Source organism: Pseudorca crassidens, chromosome 15 (assembly GCF_039906515.1).
Source record: "Pseudorca crassidens isolate mPseCra1 chromosome 15, mPseCra1.hap1, whole genome shotgun sequence".
Taxonomy (NCBI): domain Eukaryota; kingdom Metazoa; phylum Chordata; class Mammalia; order Artiodactyla; family Delphinidae; genus Pseudorca; species Pseudorca crassidens.
In genome coordinates this window covers 23,027,288-23,054,527 of record NC_090310.1, presented here as the reverse complement: position 1 = coordinate 23,054,527, position 27,240 = coordinate 23,027,288, and the positions used below count along the sequence as shown (strand labels likewise).

At 35.9% G+C, this 27,240-nt stretch overlaps 1 protein-coding gene across 7 annotated transcripts; it reads left to right on the top strand.

Moving 5' to 3' along the window:
* Positions 1-243: 243 nt before the first annotated feature.
* Positions 244-27,154, top strand: CCP110 (centriolar coiled-coil protein 110). 7 transcript variants are annotated; one of them, XM_067706505.1, is made up of 17 exons: positions 244-452; positions 1,446-1,502; positions 2,037-2,195; positions 4,559-4,714; positions 7,722-7,850; positions 10,995-12,645; positions 14,652-14,782; positions 15,788-15,965; positions 16,524-16,663; positions 16,912-17,028; positions 17,365-17,466; positions 17,651-17,767; positions 20,813-20,886; positions 21,445-21,507; positions 22,183-22,242; positions 22,729-22,814; positions 25,172-25,376. In XM_067706505.1, exons 4-17 carry the CDS (start codon positions 4,574-4,576, stop codon positions 25,222-25,224), a joined length of 3,042 nt encoding a protein of 1,013 aa, XP_067562606.1. In that variant the 5' UTR covers positions 244-452; positions 1,446-1,502; positions 2,037-2,195; positions 4,559-4,573; the 3' UTR covers positions 25,225-25,376. The 7 variants fall into 7 exon arrangements, with proteins under 7 accessions (XP_067562606.1, XP_067562608.1, XP_067562604.1 ...); XM_067706507.1 differs by lacking the exon at positions 1,446-1,502 and having other exon boundaries at positions 14,655-14,782; XM_067706503.1 differs by lacking the exon at positions 1,446-1,502.
* Positions 27,155-27,240: the final 86 nt, after the last annotated feature.

Below are 27,240 nucleotides of genomic sequence, written 5' to 3'. Positions count from 1 at the left end.
AGTTTCACGGAATATTTCAGAGGGCTTCAGACCTGAGGAGCGTTCTTAATGAAATAAGATTTGCGAGCCTGCAGTGAAGACTACGCCTCCCAGCTTGCACCGCGCCTCCCTCAAGTACAACGCCCTCCATCGCTGGGCCTGGACGTGTACCCAGGCGCGCAAAGCACCTCGGGGATTGTAGTTTTATGGAGGCCCAACCAGTCCAACGGCCCGGAAGCAACCACCGGAAGTGCCGGCCCTAAGAGGTGGAGTCCGGAAGGCGGCGGCAGCGGCGGCGGCGGCGGCGGTTGCCAGGAGCCCGCGTTGCCGCCTGAGCACCGTAATATGGCGGGGAGGAGGAGGAGGAGGCGGCGGTGGATGGAGCTGCTCTCAGTCAGTACCAATTGAGCAGTTTGTTTCCTGCCAAGGCCCGGAGCGAGGGGAGGAAAGCTGCCGTGGCCGTGGGAGAACAGGTGTGTGCGTGAGAGGGGCCTTGACTCAGCGGGTCCGGCTGCGAGGCCGCAGGGCGGGCGGAATTGGCGCGCTATCTGAGGGCGGGCTCTGCACGGAACCCGAGCGAAGGTGCCGGGCTCTTGGGCCTCGAGCCTCTGGGAAGGCTCCGGGTGGGCGGAGGCGGATATCCCGGGGGCCGGCGGCACCGGGCGCGGAGGTGATGCTCAGATGCTGGCACCGTCTGGTGGGTGTTCGGGATGGAGCCTTATCAGAGGAGTTGGGGGAGGTGGGCTTGGGGCGCTAGAGTGAGGGCAGAGGGTCCACAGTAAATAAACTCGGGCCAGACCCGAGGAACCACCTCCTGTTGATAAAAGTGGTTGGGCCTTTTTTTTTTCTGGCTAGAGGAGCATCCCCAGGGTGTGCCCTGGCCATTTCTGAACGGCAGTTACCACCAAGCAAAGACCCTAGGACCGCTGTTTACTCTGCCTTTGCGATTCTCTGGGGGCAGAAGCATGAAGAAAAAAAGGAAATTCTCTTTATTACCCATGATGCTACTGGGTGTTTCCCACCCTTTGCTTCTATCTGGTTATAATCCCAGTTCCCTACCCCCTAGTTTAGGCAAATGGCAGGCGCCTAGAGATTGATTTAGTGGGGAGGGGTCTGGACACAGCAAAATGAGGAAGCTGTTGTCCCCCTTTCCACGTTTTTAAGTTAAATTGAATCTTACCAGGAACCAAGAACTGTCGCTACCCTCCAGGAGTTCATAAACTAGTGAAAAAAATCATAGTCATCATCATCCTCTTCGAAATAAAAGTCGCTCCCATTTATTGATGCTTTCTGCATATCCTACAGTATACTAATGAATCCTCACAGAATCTCTTTGAGATAGATACTCTTGATTATCCCTGTTTTACAAATGAGGAAACTGAGACAGAGATGGTAAGTGAATTGCCAAGAACATACAGCTAGTGTGTGTGCCTGAATAAGAACCTTCCCCTTTATTGCCTCTACAGGAAGTTTGTTTTTAGGATGACTGATGGGTAAACAACCAGCTAACAACTGACAACAAGGCAAGATGTGTTCTGTGTTACTTTTACCATTCCCTTCAGTGACATTTCTGATAGAGCACTGGTGAGGAGTAGGTAGCAGAATCATGAGTCTATGGAGTTTGCAAAGAGGCTTATTTGGGGAAGGATCATCGTCTAAATGGAGAAGACAGGGCATGTCTGAACTTGATGCAGCCAACAAATTATTAATTCAAGTGGACCAGTAATGCCTGCTGGTAAAGTATGGGGCTGCAGATTTGTGGTTGGAGTGGCCTTGTAGTCAAGGCTCCCTTAAAAAAACCCTTCTGACAGGGGTAATTGTGGCCTGAGAAGCGAAGTGCCCTCTTGCTTAATCATATAAGATACAGACACTCGCTTTTTAAATGGTTGCGCTTGCAGTTTAGAGGTACCAGTTTCACTGAGAAAAGGGTCATCTATGAAACAGTCATTCTCAAAATTCCATTCTTCCTTGCTAGCTTCTTTGCTGTGTAGTCCACTGTCTTCTTTTTTCTGGTTTACATTATTGTTTGAGCTAATTATCCTAATTTATTTATTCAGTATTTTTATGAAGTGCCTACTGTGTACAGACACTGTCCTATGTAATGGGGATTCAGTGGTGAGCAAGACTGAGAAGGTACCTGTGCTTATGGAGCTTACATTTTGGTGGAGGAAGAAAGACAAAAACCAAGGAAATAAACAAGATAATTTCAGATAGTGGTAAGTGCTATGAAAATTGGGAAACAGCAGGGTAGTGTGATAGTGAATGACACAGGGTTAATTTAGTTGGGATAATCAGGGACGGCCTCAGAAGAGGAGACCTCCAAGCTGAGACTAAAGGATGAGAATGATCCAGTCATGCTGTAGGGTCACTTGGTAATTTCCATAATCATCATATTAGACTTGTATTTGGATGTTTAATACCTTATTATAGGCTATAAGTTATGCTGTAATAATAATATATTGCTGTATGTCTGCAATATGTATGACAAACATATACTGTTTAAGGGATGTGAATTTAACTTTCTGAAGCAATGAGGCATATTTTTTATATGATGTTGTTGAAAGAAATATAAAACTTTTGCCATAAAGATATTTTATTTCCTTAAATTTCCCAGACCTTCCATTCTTTGCTTGTGTGTCCATTGGAAGTATATTACATTAATTGTATGAGTAATCTGTTTTGGTTTCTTGTAATGCTGGATGCATGGGTTGTGTTAAAAAATCTTTTGAAGTATTTTAGTAGAAATGGGGTCATTCGAATTTCTCATATCTTAGCTTATGCCTATTTTGATTATTAAGATATCATGTGGGTTGAAGTCTAGATTAAAAAAGGAGGCCTTGCTATGGTTATCATGCAGTTAAGGTGTTATGTTTTGTTTTTTACTTTTGCTTGTCTTATGAATATAAGTTTGCAAAATAATCTCATTTACACTCTAGAGAACCATTTCTTTGAAATTAAACTCTCAGTTTGCATAAATGAATGTAGAAATAATTAGAATTGATGGGATGGTAGGAGGAAGTCTTGCTATTAATAAGACTACCAGTTGGTCAAAAGTAGCAATATATCTTTTTTCATAATCTAATCATAATTTTGAATATGATTTTTCTTCATTTCTAACTGTGATATTATTTGTCCCTGATACGTTAGCGTACTAAATTTTTAAGTATCTTGAGGCTTAGGGCAGTATCGTATTGTATCTTGTTTCATGTTTGCATATCCCACGTCATGAACTGAATTTCCCTTCCCTCTCTCTTTTTTTATTTGTTAATTAATTGTTTTAAAATGAACACTTAAAGAAGCATTATTGTATTATTTTTTCTGTTTTCACAGATCATATCGTTGTTGGTTATGTGTCCAGTGATATCCCTCTTTCCCTTTCCCTTTCCCTTGTTTATTTAAAGGAAACAATGCCAGACATAATGCTATGGAAACAGGCAATCAAATATTTAACACTTGCTACATGAATGAATTTGGTATCTAACCCTTCCTTTTACCTTGTATTTTCATAGCCACCATCACAGGTTCCCAGAAATTGTGAAATTACTGGACTGATTATTTTAAGTGGTTTGGTGATGGTTCCACTTTTTAACAGTAAAGTGAATTAATATGAGAGCCAGTAGATTCTGTTTTCCACTTCCGACTGATTTGCTCAGTTATCATGGAGTCAAATTATATTCTTAAGATATGCAAGTAATAGACTTTGGACTCCATGATAGAAAAAAGAACTTTTAAAAGTAAATACCAGTTCTTATTTAACTAGCCCTTTTGTCTCTTTTTTTGGCTACAGAAGCATTCCAACCTTTGTATTATTTAGGTTTTTTTTTTTTTTAAATAAACCATGGTACACATTTTTGTGCTTAGATTTCTTTCTTATTTATTTATTTTGACTGCGTTGGGTCTTTGTTGCCGCGTGCGGGCTTTCTCTAGCTGTGGCGAGCGGGGGCTACTCTTCGTTGGGTGCGCAGGCTTTTCATTGTGGTGGCTTCCTCTTGTTGCAGAGCGCAGGCTCTGGGCACGCGGGCTCAGTAGTTGTGGCTTGCGGGCTCTAGAGCACAGACTCAATAGTTGTGGTGTATGGGCTTAGTTGATCTGCGGCATGTGGGATCTTCCCGGACCAGGGCTCGAACCTGTGTCCCCTGCATTGGCAGACGGATTCTTAATCACTTCGCCACCAGGGAAGTCCTATTTAGTTTTCCTGTGATGTGTAGATAAATCCTCCTGAAGAAAAGATAATATTATGTTTTACAACTGAAGTTAGTTAGGTTGTATAGAACTTTGTTTCCTTTCAGAAGGTTTCATTGCTGAGTTCTTAGTACTTTTCTAAACTAATCACATTTAAAGATTGATTATGTACAAATTTTCAGAAATATTTAATATATGAAGCAAGGCTTGACTGGGCAGGGTCTTGAGGTGCTTTCCTATAGCCAAGAATTAGCTCCTGATCAGTGAAACAATTCTGGGAAAGCCAGTTCTAGGAATTGTGAATTCTAGGAATATTTCAATGCCCTACAAATTTGCCAAATAAATTAAGATCTATTTTTGTCAGCACATTAAAAATGGCTTTTTTTCTCTCTTGTAGTGTGATTGTGGGAAGATGGAAGAGTATGAGAAGTTCTGTGAGAAAATTCTTGCCAGAATCCAAGAAGCATCACTAGCCACAGAGAGCTTTCTACCTGTCCAGTCTGAAAGCATCTCACTTATTCGCTTCCATGGAGTGGCTGTGCTTTCTCCACTGGTAAATGTTCTTGATTTTAAATAATCTTTTTTTCTATAGTGAACCACTAAGGTAGTTCACAGAAAAACAAAAGAAAGGCTGGCTTATAAATATCAAAAAGATGCCTGACCCTTTTCATAAGTAAAGAAATGCAAATGAGTTAGCGGTTGGTTTTTTTTGTTTGTTTTTTGCTTTTTTTTTTTAACATTTGATTGACAACGATCTGATAGGACCTAGTATTTCTTAGCTTGTGGGGAGGAGGCACTTAAAATGCACTTTTGCTGAGAGAATCGGTTGATTTTATTTTTTGATGAGCAGTTCGGTAGTGTTTATCAGAATTTAAAAGTGTATATAGCCTTTGACTCAGCAATTCTGTTTTGGGGAATATCTTACAATTATACTCATCCATGTGCCTGAAGAAGTATGTGTGAGGTTATAGGAGCATTGTTTAAAAGAGCAAAAGATTGATAAACAACTTAAATGTCCATTAATAATGGACTAGTTTAACTAACTGGTCCTTTTATAGACTCATTAAAATGAGTACAGTAGATCTTAATGTGTGGGCATGGAAGGATCTTCACAAGCTGCTGTAAATCACTGGACACAGCATGCTCTCAGAGGCAGTATAGAGTAGTAGTTAAAGCCTGGCTCTGGATCCTTCTGGCCTGGATTCAGATTATTGCTCTGCCACTTATCTGCTGTGTGAACTTGCAGGTCCATTTTCTTTATCTGTTAAATGAGGCTAAAAAATAGTACCTATCTCATTGGGCTGTTTTGAGGAAAACGAACTAATACATTTAAAATGCTTAGAACACTACCTAGATCATAGTAGGTACTCAATATATGCTAACTATTTGGGTTTTTAAATAAGACTGTTATCTTCTTTCTCTGGGGAGGAGTGAGGGAATATCAGATGAGAGGGAAGACGCACTTTTCATTGTGTTTCCCTTTGATACTGATTGAATATTTTATAAATGTATGTGACGTTATTTCAAATCAGAAAATATTACTGAAAGAGAGTTTTAAATTTATTTCTTTTTTGTATAGCAGGATTTAAAAGGTCAATATTTTCTGTCAACTTTTTGTAATGAAATTTTCAACCATACAGAAAAGTTGAAAGAATAGTTCAGTGACTACCCACATATCTACCATTTAGATTCAACAATTTTTAACATTTTTGCTGTCTTCACTTTATTGCGTTATTTGCTTTATTTAAAACTTTTTTTGTTTTATTGCTGAGCCATTTGAAAATGACAGATACATGACACTTCTCCCCTAAATATTTTGGTATACAGTTTCTAAAAATAAGGATACTCTCCTACATAAAACTCCAATATCGTATCACACTTTACGAAAATTAATAATAATTTTAATAGCATCTAATATTCTGTTTATATTCAGATTTCTCTATTTGTGCTCAAAATGTCTTTTATAACTTTTTTATTGTCTGGATCCAGTCAGAGTTCACAAATAGCATTCACTTGTTATGTTTTTTTTTTTTTTTCACTTGTTATGTTTTTTAATGTCTTTGACATAGAACAGTTCCTTAATTTCTTTAAAAAATTGTTCTTTATGATAGTAAATTTTTAAAGAGATCTTACAGAATGCCTTCTATTTTGGATTTGTCTAATTGTTTCCTCATGGTGACATTTAACTTACCCTCTAGTCCCTGTAGTTCCTATAAACTGGAAATTAGCCTAATAGTTTGGTTAGAGTCAGGTTAAACATTTTTAGCAAGAATTCTTTGGCGATGATGCCATGTACTTCATATTAAATTAAATCAGAAGTTACGTAATGTGTAGTTGTTTGTCTACTAGTAATGTGGAGTTTGAACACTTGCTTCTACAGTGGTGACTGCCATATGACTCTAAAGGTATACATTTTCTTTTCTCTTTTCGATTAGCAAGTAAACTGGAATGATTCTTTGGTACCATGCAAATAAGAAAAGATTTTAAAACATTTTTATCAGCTACTTGATGACATATTGCTTGATTAGTTTAATATAGGCCAAAATGTCTGGGCCTTGTTGTGTAAGGTCTACGACTTCATCAGTTACTTATTTATAAACAAAATCTAATGCTTATGGACCTTAATCCATGATTTTAGGTTGTATTTGATAGTCAAATACTGCAACTTTGAAATAATTTTTTATGACATGTTTTCTATTTGCATAAATCTAAAATAAGTCTTGACTCCTTAACATAGTGACTAAACTTCCCAGGACTTAATAATAAAGACTTAAATCCACACACAAAAAAATAATGCTTGGACGCCTTCAATTTTTTCAATACATTACATTTTTATTGGAGGTTACAATGAAGTGGAACCAAATATGTGTTCTGATTTTGTAGGCAAATAAAACATTATCTGTTTCTTTCATCATTAAACCTTTGGACATTTTCTTGAGGTAGCAAAGAGGTGAATTGTATACTGATTAGAGGATTAGAAACTAAAGAATCTTAACTGAACCAGTGAAGTAAGACATTACCAAAGGAAAATCTCAACAGTAGCCAATAGGGTTAATTTTATCTTTCATTTCAGAGCATTTGATAAGTGAACAGTTTTTTTTTCTTTCAACTTTTTTTTTCAATTGAGAATAATTACTTACAGTAAAATGCACAGATCTTAAGTGTTAAAGTTCCATGAATGCTGGGGATTTCCCTGGTGGCCTAGTGGTTAAGACTCCGTGCTCCCAATTCACGGGGCATGGGTTCAATCCCTGGTCAGGGAACTAAGATCACATATGCCACACAGTGCGACCAAAAAAAAAAAAAGCAAAAAAAGCAGTCCCATGAGTTCTGATATATGGCATCCATTTATAACTCACACCCACACAACATTTTCATTACCACAGAAAAATTTCATATGCTCCATTCCAGTCATCACCCCCAACCACTGTTCAGATTTCTTTCACTATAGTTAGTTTTACCTGTTGCACACATTTTTAATCATTCTGGTTCAAAACTACCTGATTTTATGATATTTTTACATTTATGAGAAATAATTACATATTTATGATGTTTTTCAGCTTAATATTGAGAAAAGAAAGGAAATGCAACAAGAAAAGCAGAAAGCACTTGATGTAGAAGGAAGAAAGCAGGTTAACAGGAATAGAGCTTTACTGACACGTGTCCAGGAGATTCTTGAAAATGTTCAGGTGTGTAATTTAAGCTCTTTTAAATTATAATTAAGAAATCATGAATTAAGCATTGATGATAATTTTTCAGAAATAAATTTGCCTTAGTAGTTAATTACCAATATACTGTTAAGCTTGAGAATCTTCATAATTTGTGATATTCCATTTCAGTTACTCCAAAGAAAATTCACTTGCTTGTTAGTGGTGCTCAGTACTTGAATCAGAGGGTACTTAGACAATGGACCCATACACTGAGTATAATTGCTTGTTGTCTATGTCTTATGACTCTAAAAACATTGAATTCTCAGTGACAAAATGATAGAATTGGCCATTGTAGTTTACCTCTGAACTAATCAGACTATTGACTCAATGACCTTATTCTCATTCTCTGCTAAAGTAAATAACTGTCCCCCATTTTTTTTTCTGGTGAAAATTCTGCTCTTAGATACACAAATGCAATTTAGATTAGATAATAGAATTGCCTAGATGCATCTTAGATACAAATTGAAACTTTTTAAACAACACATCTATACCTTTGCAATGATTTTTATTTAATTTAAATTTGTATAAACAATGTGTTTTAAGGTCTGGATCATTTCATACTAAAAACAGTGAATTAGATAAAACAAATAATTTCTGCCTTATATAACCCTGTTTCGCTGGTTACATCTTTTAATTTTTTTTATAATCCTAGGGGTTTGTGGTTTGTGTAATTCATACTAGATGATTTATGTACAATGACCCTTAGGATATTTCCCACTAACTACTACCTTCATTTCTCTGTGGGTAGTAGATTTTAATTTGTAAAGTATAATTACTGCTCATATTGAGTTTATAAAATGTAGTGAGTAGCACAATAAAGGTAGGTTTTTAATTTATTAGATATTTCCTATTATTGGAACAAAAATGGCATATCATTCTTGGTCCACTGAGGGAATATATCAAATATACTACTAATGAGTTTGTTGTTGAATTTAAAGACTTTCTCTGCTTAATAGAACGTGTACAATGTTGAACTATAGAGTAATGAATTAATTATTCAGATAGAGAAATTTTATATAATACAAATAGATTTCTAAGGTCTGTTTTACCTGATGATTCTGATAGGTTTTGTTGTTGTTGTTATTTAAATTGTCTAACCAAAGACTTTTTTAGTGATGTACAAAAAGCATGGCTGCTGAATATCACAAATATGAAATGTTTAGCTATTTTGAGGAAATAATTTATTTTACTTAAACCTGCGAACATGTGTCATGAGTATGTATCCCTTTTGTTTTATTTTGATCGTGAGGTTGTGACCAAGTAGATCTTGTTGTACTGTTTATTGTGTAGTACCTGGAAATCATTACATGTCTTGGGATTTGTAAGGTAAAATAGGAGTGCCATATTGCCTAAGAAAAAAAACACATACAAAACAACCTAAAAATCTTTTAAAATTCAGGATTCTGGAGTGTATTCATATGATAATATGATAATGATTTCTGCCAGTTTCATATATGCTTGTATAATGTTTAGAAAACATCCTAGTTCACTTTTTGTTCTTTTGCAAAGTCGAATTATTTACATACAAAATGTAATTTTATTGTTTTCTGTTGGATCTTTTGTGTATACAATTGTTTTCATCTTTATTAAATTTTTAACTTATTTTGCTTGTTCAAAAACTCATTAACAGGTTGCTGTTTTATTTTATTTTTTTATTTTTTATAAATTTATTTATTTATTTTTGGCTGTGTTGGGTCTTCGTTTCTGTGCGAGGGCTTTCTCTAGGTGCGGCGAGCGGGGGCCACTCTTCATCGCGGTGCGCGGGCCTCTCACTGTTGCGGCCTCTCCTGTTTCGGAGCTCCGCGGCATGTGGGATCCTCCCAGACCAGGGCTTGAACCCATGTCCCCTGCATTGGCAGGCAGATTCTCAACCACTGCGCCACCAGGGAAGCCCCCACGTTGCTGGTTTAAATGATCATCCAGCTAATCAAATTGAAACTTGCCTTAATCAGGTTTTAAGTTGAAGTTTTTCTTATTTTTTAAGTATTAAGCTAGATGGCTGACCTTTCATTTACCACAAATTTGTCTCATCACATAGAAGGATTTTAGTTAAAATTTGGAGTAAGCGTATGGGAGGCAGGAGTCTTGGTACTGAATTATTTTTTTGCTTAATCAGTGTCCTGGGCAAGTTAGTCCTTGTTAAAGAGGAATCATCTATGTAAGAAATTTAATTACTTGCTATTTATTTTACACATTATTATCCCTAGATGACAGTTCTCATAGGAGGAGCAGTTGGTGATGTTATAACATATAACCAGAAGAAAGTTGAGGAAAATGCTTCTATTCCAAGATTAAATTGCACATGAGTATATGAATATATATGTGTGTGTATATATATGCACATATGTTCATATTTGTATCAGATTAGATAAGTGACTTTTTTCTTTTCTTTCTTTCTTTTTTTTTTTTTTTTTGCGGTACGCGGGCCTCTCACTGTTGTGGCCTCTCCCATTGCAGAGCACAGGCTCCGGACGCGCAGGCTCAGCGGCCATGGCTCATGGGCCCAGCCGCTCCACGGCATGCGGGATCCCCCCGGACCGGGGCACAAACCCATGTCCCCTGCATCGGCAGGCTGACTCAACCACTGCGCCACCAGGGAATCCCCTCTTTCTTTCTTTCTTTTTGGCCACACCTGGCGGCATGTGGGATCTTAGTTCCCCGACCAGGGACTGAACCCGCACTCCCTGCAGTGGAAATGCGGAGTCTTAACCACTGGACCGTGAGGGAATTCTCTTTTAATCTGTTAATAAATAGGCCAGGATGACCAGTAGATGCTTTTTATAGTAATTTGAGCTCCATGTGATATAGAATACCATAGAAAAGGTCATCTGAGTTTTTATTTGTGTTTTCAAATATTAGAACTCTGAATCTTCAGTTTCAGTTGCACTTTAGAAAACAATGAAATCAAAGGCTTTTTGTGTAGTCAGGAAATATTGCTTTTTATTTCTTAAATTTATTTTTATTTGTTTATTTATTTATTTATTGGCTGAGCCACACAGCATGTGAAATTAGTTCCCCAAGCAGGGATCGAACCTGTGCCCCGTGCAGTGGAAGTACGGAATCCTAACCAATGGACCACCAGGGAATTCCTGGAAATAATAATTTTTAAATTTCCTTTTTCAGGTTAGAAAAGCACCTAATGCCTGTGATTTTGATCAGTGGGAGACTGAAACAGTTTACTCTAATTCAGAAGTCAGAAACTTGAATGTTCCTGCTACACTTCCAAATATCTTGCCAAGCCCTACTGAACACTCTACTTTAGCAAAGTTTGAAAAGATACCTGGGATTTTGCCATTGAATACTGAGGACCAATTTAAATCTAATGGGGTAGACTTAGCTAGGGACTCAGAAGAATTCAATTATCTGAAGCAATGTGATAGTTCAAATATTAGCCACGCAGAAAACGAAGCTTCTCTGAAGACCTCCTCAGCAGCTGCACAAGAGCTACTTATTTCTGGTGGTCTCTTTCCAACAAATGAAGAACAAGATCCGTCACTTCTGGGGGAAGTTACTCCCGATCCCTACATAATGAGTCTTCAGAAGCTGATGAAAAAGTCAAAGGAATATATAGAAAGAGAGCAATCTAGACACAGTCTGAGAAGTAGTGCAAAGAGGAGTGTTAGTGAGAGTTATTCAGACAAAGAAAATGATGCTGTTAAAGTGACTGACTGTGAAAAGGAGAAGGCCCAGTTGATGGGCAGGCACTGTGGTTCAGTTATTCCTGACAAACCAAGCCTTAATAAATCAAATGTTCTTCTCCAAGGTGCTTCCACTCAAGCAAGCAGCGTGAATACGTCCATTTTAGGTAGCTTTTCTAAAGTGGACATACCTATACCAACTGGCCATTCTACTGTTTTAGAGCCTGATTCTGATTTTAAACGCATTCCCACTTTTGTTACTGAAAATAATGTTATCAAAAGTCTTACTGGTTCATATGCCAAATTACCTAGCCCAGAGCCAAGCCTAAGTCCTAAAATGCATCGAAGGTGTTCTAGGCCATCATCAGCATGTCATATACTTATAAATAACCCAATAAATGCTTGTGAATTAAGTCCTAAAGGAAAAGAACAGGTAGTAGACTTAGTTGTTCAAGAAACTGATGAAAAAACAAATGTACCTGAAACTGTGCCAGAGTTACCAATTGATTTAGCAGGAGTTTGTTCAAGCAAGGTTTATGTCAGTAAAAATACATCTGAAGCCATACAGGAAATGGTTTTAGGTAAATCAAATCAGGTATGTCAGTCTTCAGGAAGTCAATTAGAAAATAAAGTTATTCATGGACTTGCTATCACGGAAGGTCAGTTAACATCTGATGGGAGAGGACCACAGAAAATGGACAGTACATGTACTGCAGTGGAAAGATTGCATGAGCCATATGCCACCAGTCAATGTATAGTGAGTCAAAACTTTGGAACTGTGAGTGGACTCAAGTCAGCCAATGTGTTAGAGAAAAACTCCTGCAATTTCCAAATGGGACTGAATAAGTCTTACGACGTAAAAAACCCATCTCCTTTACTGATGCAAAACCAGAATACCAGACAGCATATGGACACCCCTGCAGTGTCCTGTGGAAATGAACAATTTTTGGATAACAGTTTTGAGAAAGTTAAACGGAGACTTGATTTAGATATTGATAATTTGCAAAAAGAAAACTGGCCTTATGTCATAACAACTGGAATAGCTGAACAGGAAAGGCAACATTTGCCAGAAAAAAGATACTCTAAGGGGTCTGTCTACATCAACAAGAATAAAATGTTAGAAAGTAGTTCAAAAGGTAAGAAAGCTTCGAAGTGTTTAATATCTGCCAAGTAGGTGGCATCTCTATTTAATACCTTTAATTGATAATTAATAATTGTCATAATAATAATAATTGCAGAATAATTATAATTGTCTTCATCTGTTCATTTATCAGAGAGCATCACTAGCTACAGTTTACTGCCATTTGATAGGCTTTCTTAAAGGATTTTCCTATTTAGATTATGAATCTTTCACAATCCACTTGGTATTATAGAGAATATTGTTAATGACTGGAGGAAAAAGTTCTTGCATGAAACATCACTCATAGTTTTAATCCAGTATATTGCTATGATGTCTTCCTTTTGGACTGTGGTTTCTAATATTTTCATCAGTTTGCCCTTTCATTTGTAATGAGATCTTCATGTAGTTGGCCCTTTAGTAAACACTTTAACACTAAATTATTAGAGAAGATATCACAAATAAGGCTCTGTGAGTAGTGTTTCAAGAGTGGTGTCTTTATTAATGAAAATTATTTCAAATTTCTGTTGCGTCTAGTGTTATATTAACAGTAACTTGTTAAAACATGTCTTCTTTATTACTCCTTACTTTGTTGTCATGGCTCATAGTTCTTCATTACTGATGTGGAAGACATATAAATCAAGTAAATTATGTTTTTAGACACAGACATTTCAACTCTAATGTGATATGCATCCTCCTGAAAAAAACTTCGTATTCTGTAAAATTGCACACTAAAAGTAACAAGGTTTATAGGAAAAATAGGGTTGGGTTGGGGCAGACTACGTAACACCTGTGCGACTTTATAAGCACTCTAATAAAAACAGTTGATATCTGAGGAGCCAGCTTGGCTTCTCCAAGTAGATGACACAGCAGGCTAGAAGCTGTCTCGGTGAATACCTAAAGTACACAGACTGACCAAGTGGCAGTTCTGGCAGTGCTTTCACAAGAGGAAGGCCGGTGCCTGTGAGATGAGGCCAGGCATGGAGGCAGCTGGCTTGCTATCAGAGTGGGCAAGGGCGGCAGTGCATCGTGCCGAGAGCTGCCCGTAGCTTGGCTGCCTGCCTCGGGCACACCTCCCAGAGAGGGATCCCCTGGACAGGCACTCATTTATAAAGTTGTTAAGGTAGAGCTGAATGGACTCCAGTTGTTGGCTGAGTGGTCGAGTGGAGGGCCTTTTTCCTTTCTTGCTGAACGTTACAATTCAACTGCTTTTCCAGTCCCCCCTCCCCCGCCTATAAAAAAATTGCACGTGAACAACTGCATATTGTTGTAGCTGAATAAAATGTATTTAGGAACAAATTATCAGAATACCATGGCAGGTAGGACAACTATAATGCGCTTATCTTCAATGAAAATCATTGACTGTGTATTTGGAAAGAAGGATTCTTTGAATTTAGTTGAATTATAATGGATTCCTAAATATCTATGTGCTACATCTGTGTAATACTTGATATTTCAACATTTCAAAGTGTCACACCACTTTCTATTCAGTAAGTTGCATAGTCATACTGATTTAATAAATTTTTTAGTTAGTAATTAAAATATCTAGAATTTTAATATCCAGTCTTTTTTGGAGCCTCAAGCTGAGTAGCTTTATACTGTCAAAGCAACATTTATTTTAAAAAAGTAAAACAAAGCAAAAGTAGAAGCTACAATACCAGAGACCCTGGAGAAGGACAGGAGTGAAGAAAATAAATGGAGGTGAGAAGCACATGAGAACCACATTGTGAAGTTAATTGGAGTAAAGAGAATTGGATGGAACACATAGTCTTGGCTTCATCAGTTCAGATCATGATGGGATCTGTCGAACGAGTGGGTTAGGGTGATGAGATACAGACCTTTAGTAGCATGAAATGAGAGGAGGGCAAAAGAGAATGTGATTCAAAGTGGGGACCTGGCTGTATCTTGATTGTACTGGGTCAGATCCAGGAATACTCTCTGGTCAGAAGTGTAATTTAAATTGATGTTATAAAACATCAGATATTACTAAATTTTCTAAATTTGAGGGGACATGTTTCTTTTCAGAAGGTGAGGAGATATTAAAAAGCAAGATGTTAGCTTTCGAAGAAATGCGGAAGAGACTAGAAGAGCAGCACGCCCAGCAGTTATCGCTACTCATAGCTGAGCAGGAAAGGGAACAGGAGAGACTGCAAAAGGTGAGGAATTAAAATGTAGGGATATAGGGCTGGTGAGTGGAGTTTTGGTCATGTATAGGACACTTATAATTGTTACCCTTGTGTATCTTAATCTAAGGGTGTTATTGATTTTCATACATGGAGAGGTTTTTTTTGTTTGGATTTAAAAAAAAGTGACTTTGGAATTATCAGGGTTTTTTTAACATCTTTATTGGAGTATAATTGCTTTACAATGGTGTGTTAGTTTCTGCTTTATAACAAAGTGAATCAGCTATACATATACACATATCCCCATATCTCTTCCCTCTTGCATCTCCCTCCCTCCCACCCTCCTATCCCACCCCTCTAGGTGGTCACAAAGCACTGAGCTGATCTCCCTGTGCTATGCGGCTGCTTCCCACTAGCTATTGGTTTTACATTTGGTAGTGTACATATGTCCATGCCTCTCTCTCACTCTGTCCCAGCTTACCCTTCCCCCTCCCCATGTCATGGAGAGTATTTTTATTGCCAAAATGTGAATTAAAATATTTTGATCCTTATCTAAAAATAAATGCATAATTTATCAAAAGGATACTTAATTGAATCCTTGATTCAAAATTTGTAATATTTTTAAAAGGTATTTTGTAAGTAGATGCTGAAATATGCATTCTGTAAGAGTATATCATAAGAGGAAGGACACTTGTTTTAAGATTATCACATTTTAAAATCAATTAAATAAATTGTCAATTTTATTTGAGGGAGGAGAACCTGAAATAAATAATAATTTGCTGATAACCATACATACTTTTTTTTTTTTAAAACAGCATTTATTTATTTATTTATTTTGGCCGCATAGCTCACGTGCCTCCGCGGCATGTGGGATCTTCCCAGACCGGGGCACAAACCCATGTCCCCTGCATCGGCAGGCGGACTCTCAACCACTGCACCACCAGGGAAGCCCCATACATACTTTTAGCTGAGCCTAAAATACTATTTGGAGATGTAATTAAAAGAGCTACCATATTATAATAAACTGTTAATCTACAGGAAATAGAAGAACGGGAGAAAATGTTAAAAGAGAAGAAGGTGATTACAGCGGAAGCCTCTGAATTGGACATTAGCAATGCTGTGGACTTAGAATGGAGAAAGATAAGTGACTCTGGTTTACTAGAAACAATGCTGTCTCAAGTGGACTCACTCCATTCTTCAAATTCAAATAGTTCTGGTAAATATTAAAAAAAAATCCATTTCCATTTGAAAAAATTATCCTATAGTAAGATATTTTATTTGGCACACTTTAAAATTGTACCTCCTTTCTATAAGTCATTCCACATCCAACCCATGCTATTTGCCAGCTCCTTAGAAACTGGTGAAAAATGAAGTGATAGCAGCAGATCAAAGACCAATGAGCAGGTTCACGAGAAAAGCCACCTTAGCAAGGAAAATATCAGGAGATTTGACTCAGAGCCTGGTCTTTGTTCATTCAAGTAGCAGGTGATATTCTTCAAGTGATAACACAGTTTGCTATCTCCTTAGTGATCTTGAATTACATCTAATTACCCAGTCCCAATAAGAGCTTATCTTCACATCTTCAATTATCCTGAGATGCTGTTTGTGTTGAAAAGATCCATCTGGTGCATATGCTTAAAGTCCATAAATATTTTAAGTCTCCTATGGATCAGTTTCAGAGTTGTTTTTCTTAATGAGTGTCATGTTTATTTGGATGTTCTGTGTATTCTAATTATTTGACATGAAGTATAATACTTTATGTATATTTCTCAAGGTTTCACAAGTTCTGCCCTACAACACAGCTTTGGTTCTGCAAGTGAAGTACCATTCTACCTCTGGGGATCATCAACTAGTGGCTTGACCAAACTCTCAGTAACAAGACCTTTTGGAAGGGCCAAAACTAAATGGTCTCAGGTGGGCAAACTTAAAGATATATGCATGCATGTCTGTCTATATCTTTTCTAAAGAGCTATGTTATCTTAGGTTATACAAATGAGGCATAAATATTTTGCAATACATCAAAAGCTTAACTTTTATTAAAGATTAAACTACAAAGAGTAAACACACATAGAAGAATTTAGTCATTGTAATAGATTAAGAAAAACAATCTTGAGTATAATGCTCAGATTATTAAAATGTTGTGTCTATCTTATTTCTTCTAGGTTTTCAGTGCAGAAGTACAAGCAAAATTTAACAAAGTAACTGCAGTAGCAAAAGGATTTCTTACTCGTAGGCTCATGCAGACAGATAAACTGAAACAACTTCGACAAACTGTAAAAGTAAGAGGATTGTGTAAATTGTATTACATTTCTGTCTCAGTTTCTATCAGTGTTGTGACAGCTGAGTTGACAAATTAGTTCAGAACTTAGGCAGATCAAACATTTTTTAGTCACATAGGCTGTTTTCGAAATTGATTAATCTCATTCAGATAATTTTTTAAAATATGTAAACGAAGTAATTTGTGCATTTTTTTGTCTCACTTTAAAGTGAGTGCTGTTTGACTTCTGATGTAATAGTTTTGTGTTCTTCATTTCGTTTTGACTGAGAAAAAGAACAAAAGGAAACTCCAGTGATCATGAAATCTTTCTAGAAAAATGAAGGAGCATTTCTTTCAGGATACTATGGAATTCATAAGAAGTTTTCAGTTGGAAGCACCATTAAAGAGAGGTGTTGTTTCAGCACAAGATGCTTCTCTTCAGGAAAGAGTGTTAGCTCAGGTAATGCATGTATCCTCAAGGCTCTTAGGGAATGGAAATGTTTTATTTCTCTACCTTCACTGAACCACTGAAAGTAGGTTTCAATGAAAACTTTAACCTTTTTCTCTAAATAAGAGCATACATAATATTACTGACCTCTAACCTCATCTTTTTAAATGGGTATATTTTCTTCTTTTGAACTTAGTTGCGAGCTGCCCTGTATGGTATTCATGACATATTCTTTGTAATGGATGCAGCTGAAAGAATGTCTATTCTACATCATGATCGAGAAGTTCGCAAAGAGAAAATGCTCAGGCAAATGGTATGTTACATGACTTTTAAACTAGTGAGTGAAAAAAACCCTCTATTTCTTTTACACTCACAAATTATTTCTGTTACCAAATGTGTGGGTTTTCCCCCCACACCAGATCTCTGACACCAGCTGGGTGTCCTACAATTCAATTCAGTTCTGATACCATCTACCTGGAGTTAGTATCAGATCCTACATGTCAAGGAGGCAGTCTTATGAGACTGCCCCCACTTCAGATGCCAATCTCATTAAATAAACCTTTAGGAAAAAATAGGAAAGAATTTTTGTACTTGTTTAGATACATATTAATTATACATGTTAATTCAAGGGTTAAGTATATTTTATTAATAATTATGTTGCTTCTGACCAACTAGCTATAAAGTGGGGTTCCCATGACTCCCTCCTCGGGTTTGAAAATTTTTCTAGAATGGTTCACAGAACTCAGGGAAACATTTGCTTACATTTAATGGTTTATTATATAATAAAGGATACAGTAACAGATACAGATGAACAGCCAGATAGAGAGATGCATAGGGCGAGGTGTGGAAGGGTCCTGAGAGCAGGAGCTTCTGTCCTGTGGAGGGTGTGTGCCACCTTCCCAGCATGTGGATGTGTATTTTAGGGTTTTTATGGAGGCTTCATCACGTAGGCATGATTGATTATTGACTCAATCTCTAGCCTCTGTCCTGTCCCCAGAGGATAGGGGGTGAGGCTGAAAGTTTCAAGGTTGTAATCGTGCTTGGTCTTTCTGGTGACTAGCCCTCATTCAGAGCCCACCAAAAGTTGTCTTATTAGAACAAAAGATACTTTAGGGAATTTCCCTGGCTGTCCAGTGGTTAAGGCTCGGTGCTTTCACTGTCGGGGCCTGGGTTCAAAAAAATTGCTTCTATCTCCTGGGAAATTTCAAGGGATTTAGGAGCTCAGTGTCAGGAACCGAAGTCAAAGATCAAGCATTAGAACAAAAGATGCTCCTATCACTCAGGAGATTTGATTAAAAGGGTTTTAGGAGCTTTGTGTCAGGAACTGGGGTCAAAGACCAAATATTAATAGGAACCAGGGGCAGATCAATCGATTGATTGATCTATCTATAATTACTTCACATTGAGGTTCTTCTGGGTTTGGTGTAATTGATACTAAATATCATTCTTTATTGACTTTAGCACCCATCCTACTATTTTTTTTTTTTTAATATTTAGTTATTTCTGGCTGAGTTGGGTCTTCATTGCTGTGCACAGGCTTTCTCTTGTTGCGGCGAGCAGGGGCTACTCTTTGTTGTGGTGCACGGGCTTCTCATTGTGGGGCTTCTCTTGTTGCGGAGCACAGGCTCTAGGTGTGTGGGCTTCAGTAGTTGTGGCTCGCGGACTCCAGAGCGCAGGCTCAACAGTTGCGGCGCACGGGCCTAGTTGCTCCGCACGGGCCTAGTTGCTCCGCGGCACATGGGATCCTCCCGGACCAGGGCCCAAACCTGCGTCCCCCGCATTGGCAGGCGGACTCCCAACCACTGCACCACCAGGGAAGCCCCCATCCTACAATTCTTAAAACAGGTAGTTCCCAGGATTACCAATAATACTTAAATCTGTAGACAAATTTAAAAGAAATTGGCAAGAATTACATACTGTTTTTGGGATTAGATTTTTGAGTTAAGTGTTGAATATTACTTGGATGACTCATAAAAAACTGTCCGCTGCTCCTGATTGAATTTCCTTGAAACTGTCATGTACATTTTACCTCTTTTGGAAATCAGAGTTAGAAAAGAGGCTCCAAATTAATTTGAAAAACAGTTGATCCTTGAACAACGTGGAGGCTTAGGGGTGGCCCACAGTCAGAAATCTCAGTATAACTTCCGACTCCCCAACAACTTAACTACTAATAGTCTACTGTTGACCAGAAGTCTTACCAATAACATAAACAGTCAATTAACACATATTTTATATGTTATATGTATTATATACTGTATCCTTAAAATAAGTTAGAGAAAAGAAAATATTAAGAAAATCATAAAGAAAATACATTTATAGTACTGTACTGTATTTATCAATACCATAATTTATGTTGTCTGTTTATAAGATGAATCATGTCTGTTAAGTACCTACATCAATATTGTCTTATATGATACAAAACACTGTAGATGTTACATGTATTACTAACATTAGACATCAAAAATGAAAAGATAAAAAAAATGAAAAGATAATGTAAAAACAAGTTCACATTTATTTACAGTTGTAACAATTCATGCATTGATAATGAGGAAGCAGCAATATGTTTGATTTATGGGAACCTAGTGTAATCAATATGATTGCTTCACAGTAGCCTAGCCTGTACACTAAGGAATAAATTGTTATAATCATGGCATACAGTGTTGTCATATTCATAATACAGTATTGGAAACAGTGTTACATTAAAAAAAACCCCACATACCTGTGATGATAGGCTGTAGTTGAGAGAGAAGAGAGGGAGAGGGAGGCACAGAGAGAGAGAAAGAGCGAGAGGCCTGCATACTGAATGGTAATGTAACTCTTTGAAAGCAGTTATAAAACAGTAAGAAAACTGACACATTAATTTTATATTAAATATCACTCACCTTATGCTTATGTAAGGATAGACTAGTATATACATATATTTTATGCATTCATGACATAAATTTTTTTTTCATATTTCTAGGTTATGTGGTTCATCTGTGAGTTTTTTAAAGTCATAAATCTCCAAAAAATTTTCCAATATATTTGTTGGAAAAAAACCTGCATGTAAGTCACCTGTGCAGTTCAAATCTGTGTTGTTCAAGGGTCAACTGTATATCAGAGTGTTGGAGATCTGTGGTTTGAATCAGTGATCTTAGTGTGGTTGGCAAAAGAAAAGCCAAATTTATACCATTTCATTGGGAAAAATAATTTTAATTATTTAATTAAAAAAATTAGACTGCTTCAATTGTAAAGACTAAATTAAAGTTCAAAATGCCAGTAAGAGAAGCTTTTCCATGCAATTTGAGATCATTCAATACTATACTTTAGTGGTATTACTGGTACCACTAGAGCTTTATGTTACTTTTGTATTTTAAAGGATAAAATGAAAAGTCCACGAGTGGCTCTTTCAGCTGCAACACAGAAGTCTCTTGATAGGAAGAAGTACATGAAGTAAGTTTTTTTCATGTCTTGTCATATTCTAATTTAATTATTATCAAGCCAATTAATTTTAAGCAACTGTTGGTTTGTATATTCAAATTAGAAATAAAGAATTGTTAACACTTCTGCAGCTGAGGTGATAGAAATCCCTTTATATAAATAGTTTTATTAAAATCAGGTGGTAAAATCTGATTTTATCTTTAGATAAATGTATTAACTAATAAATTGGTCAACATTCAACTTGTGTAATTGATAGCTAATCAAGTAATCTTAAAAATACTTAATCCTTATATTCAGTGTTAATTTTATATCTTTTAAATATATTCTTTTTCAAATATCCTAAAGACTTCATAGCAGGAAAAACTTAATGCAAATAATATTCTGAAACTATCCTATTAAAACTCTTCTTTCTTGAAATTTGTCTTTAGTATGCTTATTACAGCTCTTTCAGTAGTGCACCAACTTTGAAATGATGATTTGTTTCTGTCATCCTGTATCACATTTGTAATCATGTGTTTTCCCCCTTTCTAAATACATTATTTGTGTGTCCTTATTTTTATATTGTGTTAGAGCTGCAGAAATGGGAATGCCAAATAAGAAATTTTTGGTTAAGCAAAATCCTTCTGAAACAAGGTGAGAAAAATCACTTAGTCTCAGTAAGAGGCTATTTTTTAACTTTTAAGGAAAAGAAAATCTTATAAATCCCAAGCTTGTTTTTTGTTGGCTTTGTTCTACTTTACATCAGTAAATCTCTCCCTGTTGGGGTGGAGGGTCACAGAGTCAGAATCCGTAGTAACACCTGGTCATATACATGGTCATGTGCCAGACCAGATGTTCCTGGAGCTTTCTGTAGGACATGCTATCTCTGATGGAAATTTGAGCCCCGTATGTCCTGAGTTCAGTCTGCAGTCCAAGGGGTCTTTGATACTTACTTAAAAACCTTAGAAAGCTAGCTTAATGTTTCTGACGTGTTTTCTGCTCTTACAAGAGTGATGTTTTGTTTCTCAGATGTTTGAAAGGAAAAATTCCTTCTGTAAAGTATATAAATAAATTATCTAAAAGCACAAGGATTAATACTTGTGTTAGACATCTCTTTCCTGATAAAAAAACCGAGGTTTGTTCTCTTGGTGAGCAAATAAGCACTATATTAATACACTTTAATCAATTTGTTTTGCACTGTGATAATGTATAGGCCAAATCGTTGCATCGTTGACTTCTGCCTCACTGTTTCTTTCATCTGTTGAAAGAAAGTGGGGGAAAAACTGAATTTATCCTATTGAATTAATTTTTTATTTACCTTGTCAACAGAGTCCTTCAGCCAAATCAAGGACAGAATGCACCTGTTCATAGGCTACTGAGTAGACAAGGGTAAGAATTCAACACACATGGGTATTTAAAAATATTCAAATCAAGATTAGCTTTGAGAGGGATTAGCTTTTTATATAAAGGATAACTATTTTCAAATGTGATCTTTTTATAGTATTAGGAAGAGCTTTTAACGTTTTGTTCAAAGATAACCCTTTGATGTACTGTTGTGTATTAAATTTTAATTATCATCTTATGTTGGCGTGTTTTTACTTTTCATTTCATACCATTTTGCTCATTAAATAATGTAAACATCCACATAGTAAGTTCAACATCACCAAAGTGTTTCTCCAACAAAGCATAAGTCATGGTTATAGTCTCCTGACGAAGGGAAAGGTATAGTTTCTTTACTGTGCACATGCATGAGACTTAATTCTTTTCAAGCTTATTTGTGCTTTGAACGGTTGATGCAGTATGGTTGCTTTTTTTGAATGTTGAACATTTAGAACTTAACGCAAGTGACTTATTAATTTTTTTATATTCAATTAGAACCCCTAAGACATCAGTGAAGGGGGTTGTGCAAAATAGACAGAAGTCTTCACAGAGCAGAGTGCCTAACAGAGCGCCTGTTTCAGGTGTGTAGCAAACGAATTCCTGAAACCCATTCAATAGAAAGACGTGCACAAGCTGCCCCATGACCCAGGCCATACCAGCGGGATAGACTGTCTTTCCTTGCCACCATAATTTTGGCATATTCACCGTCATTCCTACTAGTGATCATTTGTGTTAGTATTTTGCGGCAGTCAGGAGGTCTTAGTGAAACTGTGGTTGCAATCTTGATTTCTGTAAATTCCATGGAGACACTATGTATTTTTTAATCTGAAAACTTTGTAGAATTATACATGCTTAACTCAGAAAAGTTTTTATAAATGAGTAAAATATAATGATCTGATGTCTAAATCTGTGCATGTCTATTCAGCTTTGGGAAAGTGTGTCACCCAGGAATATTTGTATCTGCACATAAGGGGAAGAATTTCTCTCTGACCACAAGGTCACATGTGAATATGCCAAATGGGAGGGGGTGAAGTCTTAATCTTTTGCTCAATAAGAAGCTTGAGCTAAATTTCTCTTTATGTTCATTATTTGAGAATTATTTAAGGGCTAAGCCAAAAAGTGTATTTTAAAATCCTATTTATGGTGGCAAAAAGACAAATTCAGTGTTGAGCTAATGCAAAACCCTTAAGCTAATGTTTTAATATTTTTTAGGTGTCTTTGTTAAGACACTGTGATAACTCACCAAAAATTATGTGATCCATTAAAAATACTTGCAGAATGCTTTGCTTTAACTAGACTGATTTCTAAACATTTAAAAGAAACCTAATCACCAGGCAATTAAAATTAAATCTTTAATCAATTCTAGTCTTCTCATTAATACACCATTAGTCATATTTTAGAGCTTTTACTACTAAGTAATTTTCTCCAAATTAGGAGGGAATAAGCAACATAAATTTTTTCATGTTATTCACATAAGTTCAAAGAGGGAACAAGATATTGATCACAACTTTGAATTGATTGCTCACCTTTTGCATGTATATATAGTGAGTTTAATTCATAATGTTGAATATATAGAGGATAATTTAAAAGGTCATCTTTTGGAATTCACTGTGAGTGACAGTCAATGGAGTTGTTTTAAAGGGGATTACAGAGCTGAAAATCCTGCTTATTCCAGAGGTAGAATCAGCTGGTTTGAAAGATAACCATTTGGAAGAACTCAGACCAAACATCAGACCTGTTGCTTGTGAAGTTACATGGAATTTTAAGACATTTTCCATTTTTCCTCGTTAGTGTTGTATATTGTAATAAATCCTAGCTAGTTGGCAAATCATTGAGGAATTAGTATTGCTTTGCCTAATGTTGTCTATTGCCCAAGTGACTACTCTCCATATTCTTTTCTCATGCATTTCATCTCCACTATTTGTCACCTGTGAATCTATAAGTAAAATAGCAACTACTGTTTCTATTCAGTAATACGCAACAGTATAAAGGATGAATAGGAAGTCATTGCAGTTAATGTGTACAATGAAGTTTAGTATCTAGAACTATTGTGGTTTAATTGCATTGCAACATAATTATTAATAAAAATGTACTTAACCCTTGAATTAACATGTATAATTAACATGTACCTAAACAAGTACAAAAATTCTTTCCTAATTTTTCCTAAAGATTTACTTATACGTGAGTGCATATTTAGACAATTGAAAAAGACTAAAGAATTTTATCCTTTTACATAAACTGAAAATTTGGCTTATGACTAAAATTCTACTATGAATCTCAACACAGGGATCCATAGTTGCTTTTGAAAAGATTATTCTTTCCTCCTTAAATTTTTGATGGCCTGGATTATGTTTCAAACAAATTTGAAATTATGCTTTGATATGACCTACATGGAGGACAAACCTTTTATTAAGCATTTTATAGAAAACTCATTTTTATGTTGATAGACTATCATATTCTTTAGACTGAAGTACAATTCTAAGGCGTTAAAGTTTGCTGCAAAGCAATTAAAGTTGTTTATAGTTTTTAGAAACTAAATTGCAGTCTCTGATCTCATATATGTTTTAAAACATTCATTTGATGTCTTGTGCTTGACTTAAGAGTTTATAGTGAAATTCAGAAATTGCTAATTAAAGCAGAGTAGGAGGTAGTAATGCAAAATGGTTAAGTAAAACAATGAATCAGGTAGAATTGGGTTCTCAGAGTTTCTGCTTCTAGCTCTGTTACTTACACAGGTGACTTACTCTCCTATGTCTCAGTTTTATTATTGTTAAAATAGTAGTAACAATTTTGACCTCGTGATTATTTTACATAAGGATTAAATATAATAATGTGTTTTGCTTAGCTCAGTGCTTGGTGCATAGTGAGCACTCATTAAATGGTATCATTACAGAAAAACTAACATTGAGAAATAATAATAGTTTTGCTCTATTTTTAGGAGTATATGCAGGAAAAATCCAAAGAAAGCAGCCAAATGTTGCGACAACTTAAGAAGACAACATTCATTAGGATAAAAAAGGGGGGAAGGGTTAGGATCCATATTATTTTCCCTGCTCACGACTTTTTATTTAACTCTGGACTCTGTTTACACAGGCAAAGTGATGCCAAAGGGCTGAAAAATCATCTGGATATTTTGGTCAGCCTGGCTAATCCCATCCCCCCCACCGAATTTTCCTCTTAATATCAGTTTCAGGTGAAGACAAATTAGTGTTTAGTAATTGGCTCATTTCTGTCCTTAACCTGCACAAACATAAGTTTGTTTTATTACTCAGGTGTCCGCTGAGAACCTTTTTGTAAACTTAAAGGACATTTGCGTTTATTTCTATAAAATATTGAAAAGGTGTGATAACTTATAAATAAGTTCTGAAATATAAATTTCATTAATCTCTGCACACTGATTGCTGAATTTGATAAACTAGATACTGTTCTGTTTGAGGGGAAATTATTGCAGAAGAATGTTTTTCCCCGGTTTTGTAACTTTGAAAACTCTGATTAATCTCTCATATTCTTGGACTTACAGTGTAACCACATAGGATAGAACACTTGCCTGTTGATTGTGGTCTACCTAAAATTCACCACAGGAGTAGCTGGGCATCACCATTTTGGTCATAGGTACACATTCCTCTCAGCAACTAGTTGTCTCACAGAAATGTTAGGCTTAATGTATGTTAATAATGTATGTTACCCTAGTACTATTAGAAACGTTTCTATTAAATTATAAAATCTTTCTGTGGAGGGTATAACAAATTTGGGGAAGATAGCACAATGTTCTTAAATGTAGTAGTGCTTAGGAATGAATGCATTATTACATCTATTTCTTTAAAATAGAATAACGTGTTGCATGCAGTTACATTTTCTATTTAGTCTGTTTATTTCTTCATAGTCTGCTTTTTTTAGCATGCTGGATTTAGGGGAGAATAAAGGGCTATACAATATGATAAATTCAGATTTTCAAATGGGATAATAATACTGTCTAGTTTAAAGTCTGCATTACATAAGAGGCACTAATGTTTAAGGTTTTTCATCACTTACATAATCATTTAAAATATAAACCAAAAAGTGTTACCAAGGGAACATGATTTTATGAAAAAGAATGTCACTGTTAATTTATCATGCCATCTCCAAAAGGGCTTTGTGCTTCTCACATAAAATTGGGAACATTTATGTGTACATTTAACCTTTCTAACTTAAATTTTAAAAAGATACTGGTATTTTGAAAATGCAGACTATATATATATATTCTTAATATTCTCTTAAGAATGTCGAGATAAAGATTGTTTTCTTCGATTTTCCATTCCATTTAAAATTTAACTTTTACATCTAGCTGTAGACAGAAAATAGTAATCTACTCTGGGTGTAAACTTGATTTTCTTTATTGAGATGTATCATTTATTTAATGAGTGAATCAGAAAATTAGAAATAGAACACAGTCAAAAATGTCTGAGTTACCAATTTATATTTGTGGGCAAAGTGTATCAAAATTATCTTAATATGATAAATTGTGCTTTATCATTCTGAAAACTCAGGATACAGCTTACTCAGATCTTGTGGGTCTTTCCAGTATGAAAGATAGATGCTAAAAGTTTTGTGTACAGTAATGCAAATTGGCTATAACAAATAGTATGTTTCAGAGATAAAACTAGTTTTAGATTAAGGATGCAAAACTTGAGTGTTTTTTTTAAGGATAAAAGCTTGTGTGTTTTATAAATTTTTTTAATGTTCACAGCTTTTTCTCATAAAAGTGCCAGACATTGTTTTGTGCTTTTAATGGATTTTTATTTATATATATTATTTTTGTTATTTTTTCTTTGAGTGGAATGTCCATGAATGTAAATTATATTTATTTTTATACTTTAATTTTAATTTTCACTAGTTTTGCTTCTAGGCAAAAGGCAAAATAAACTTTTCATCTTAAAAGAAATCTCATTTGATTTTTTATTTACCAAAGAAAGGACTTTTGAAAAGTATGTGGCCAAGACATTAATATTGTAATATGATAATTTTTTA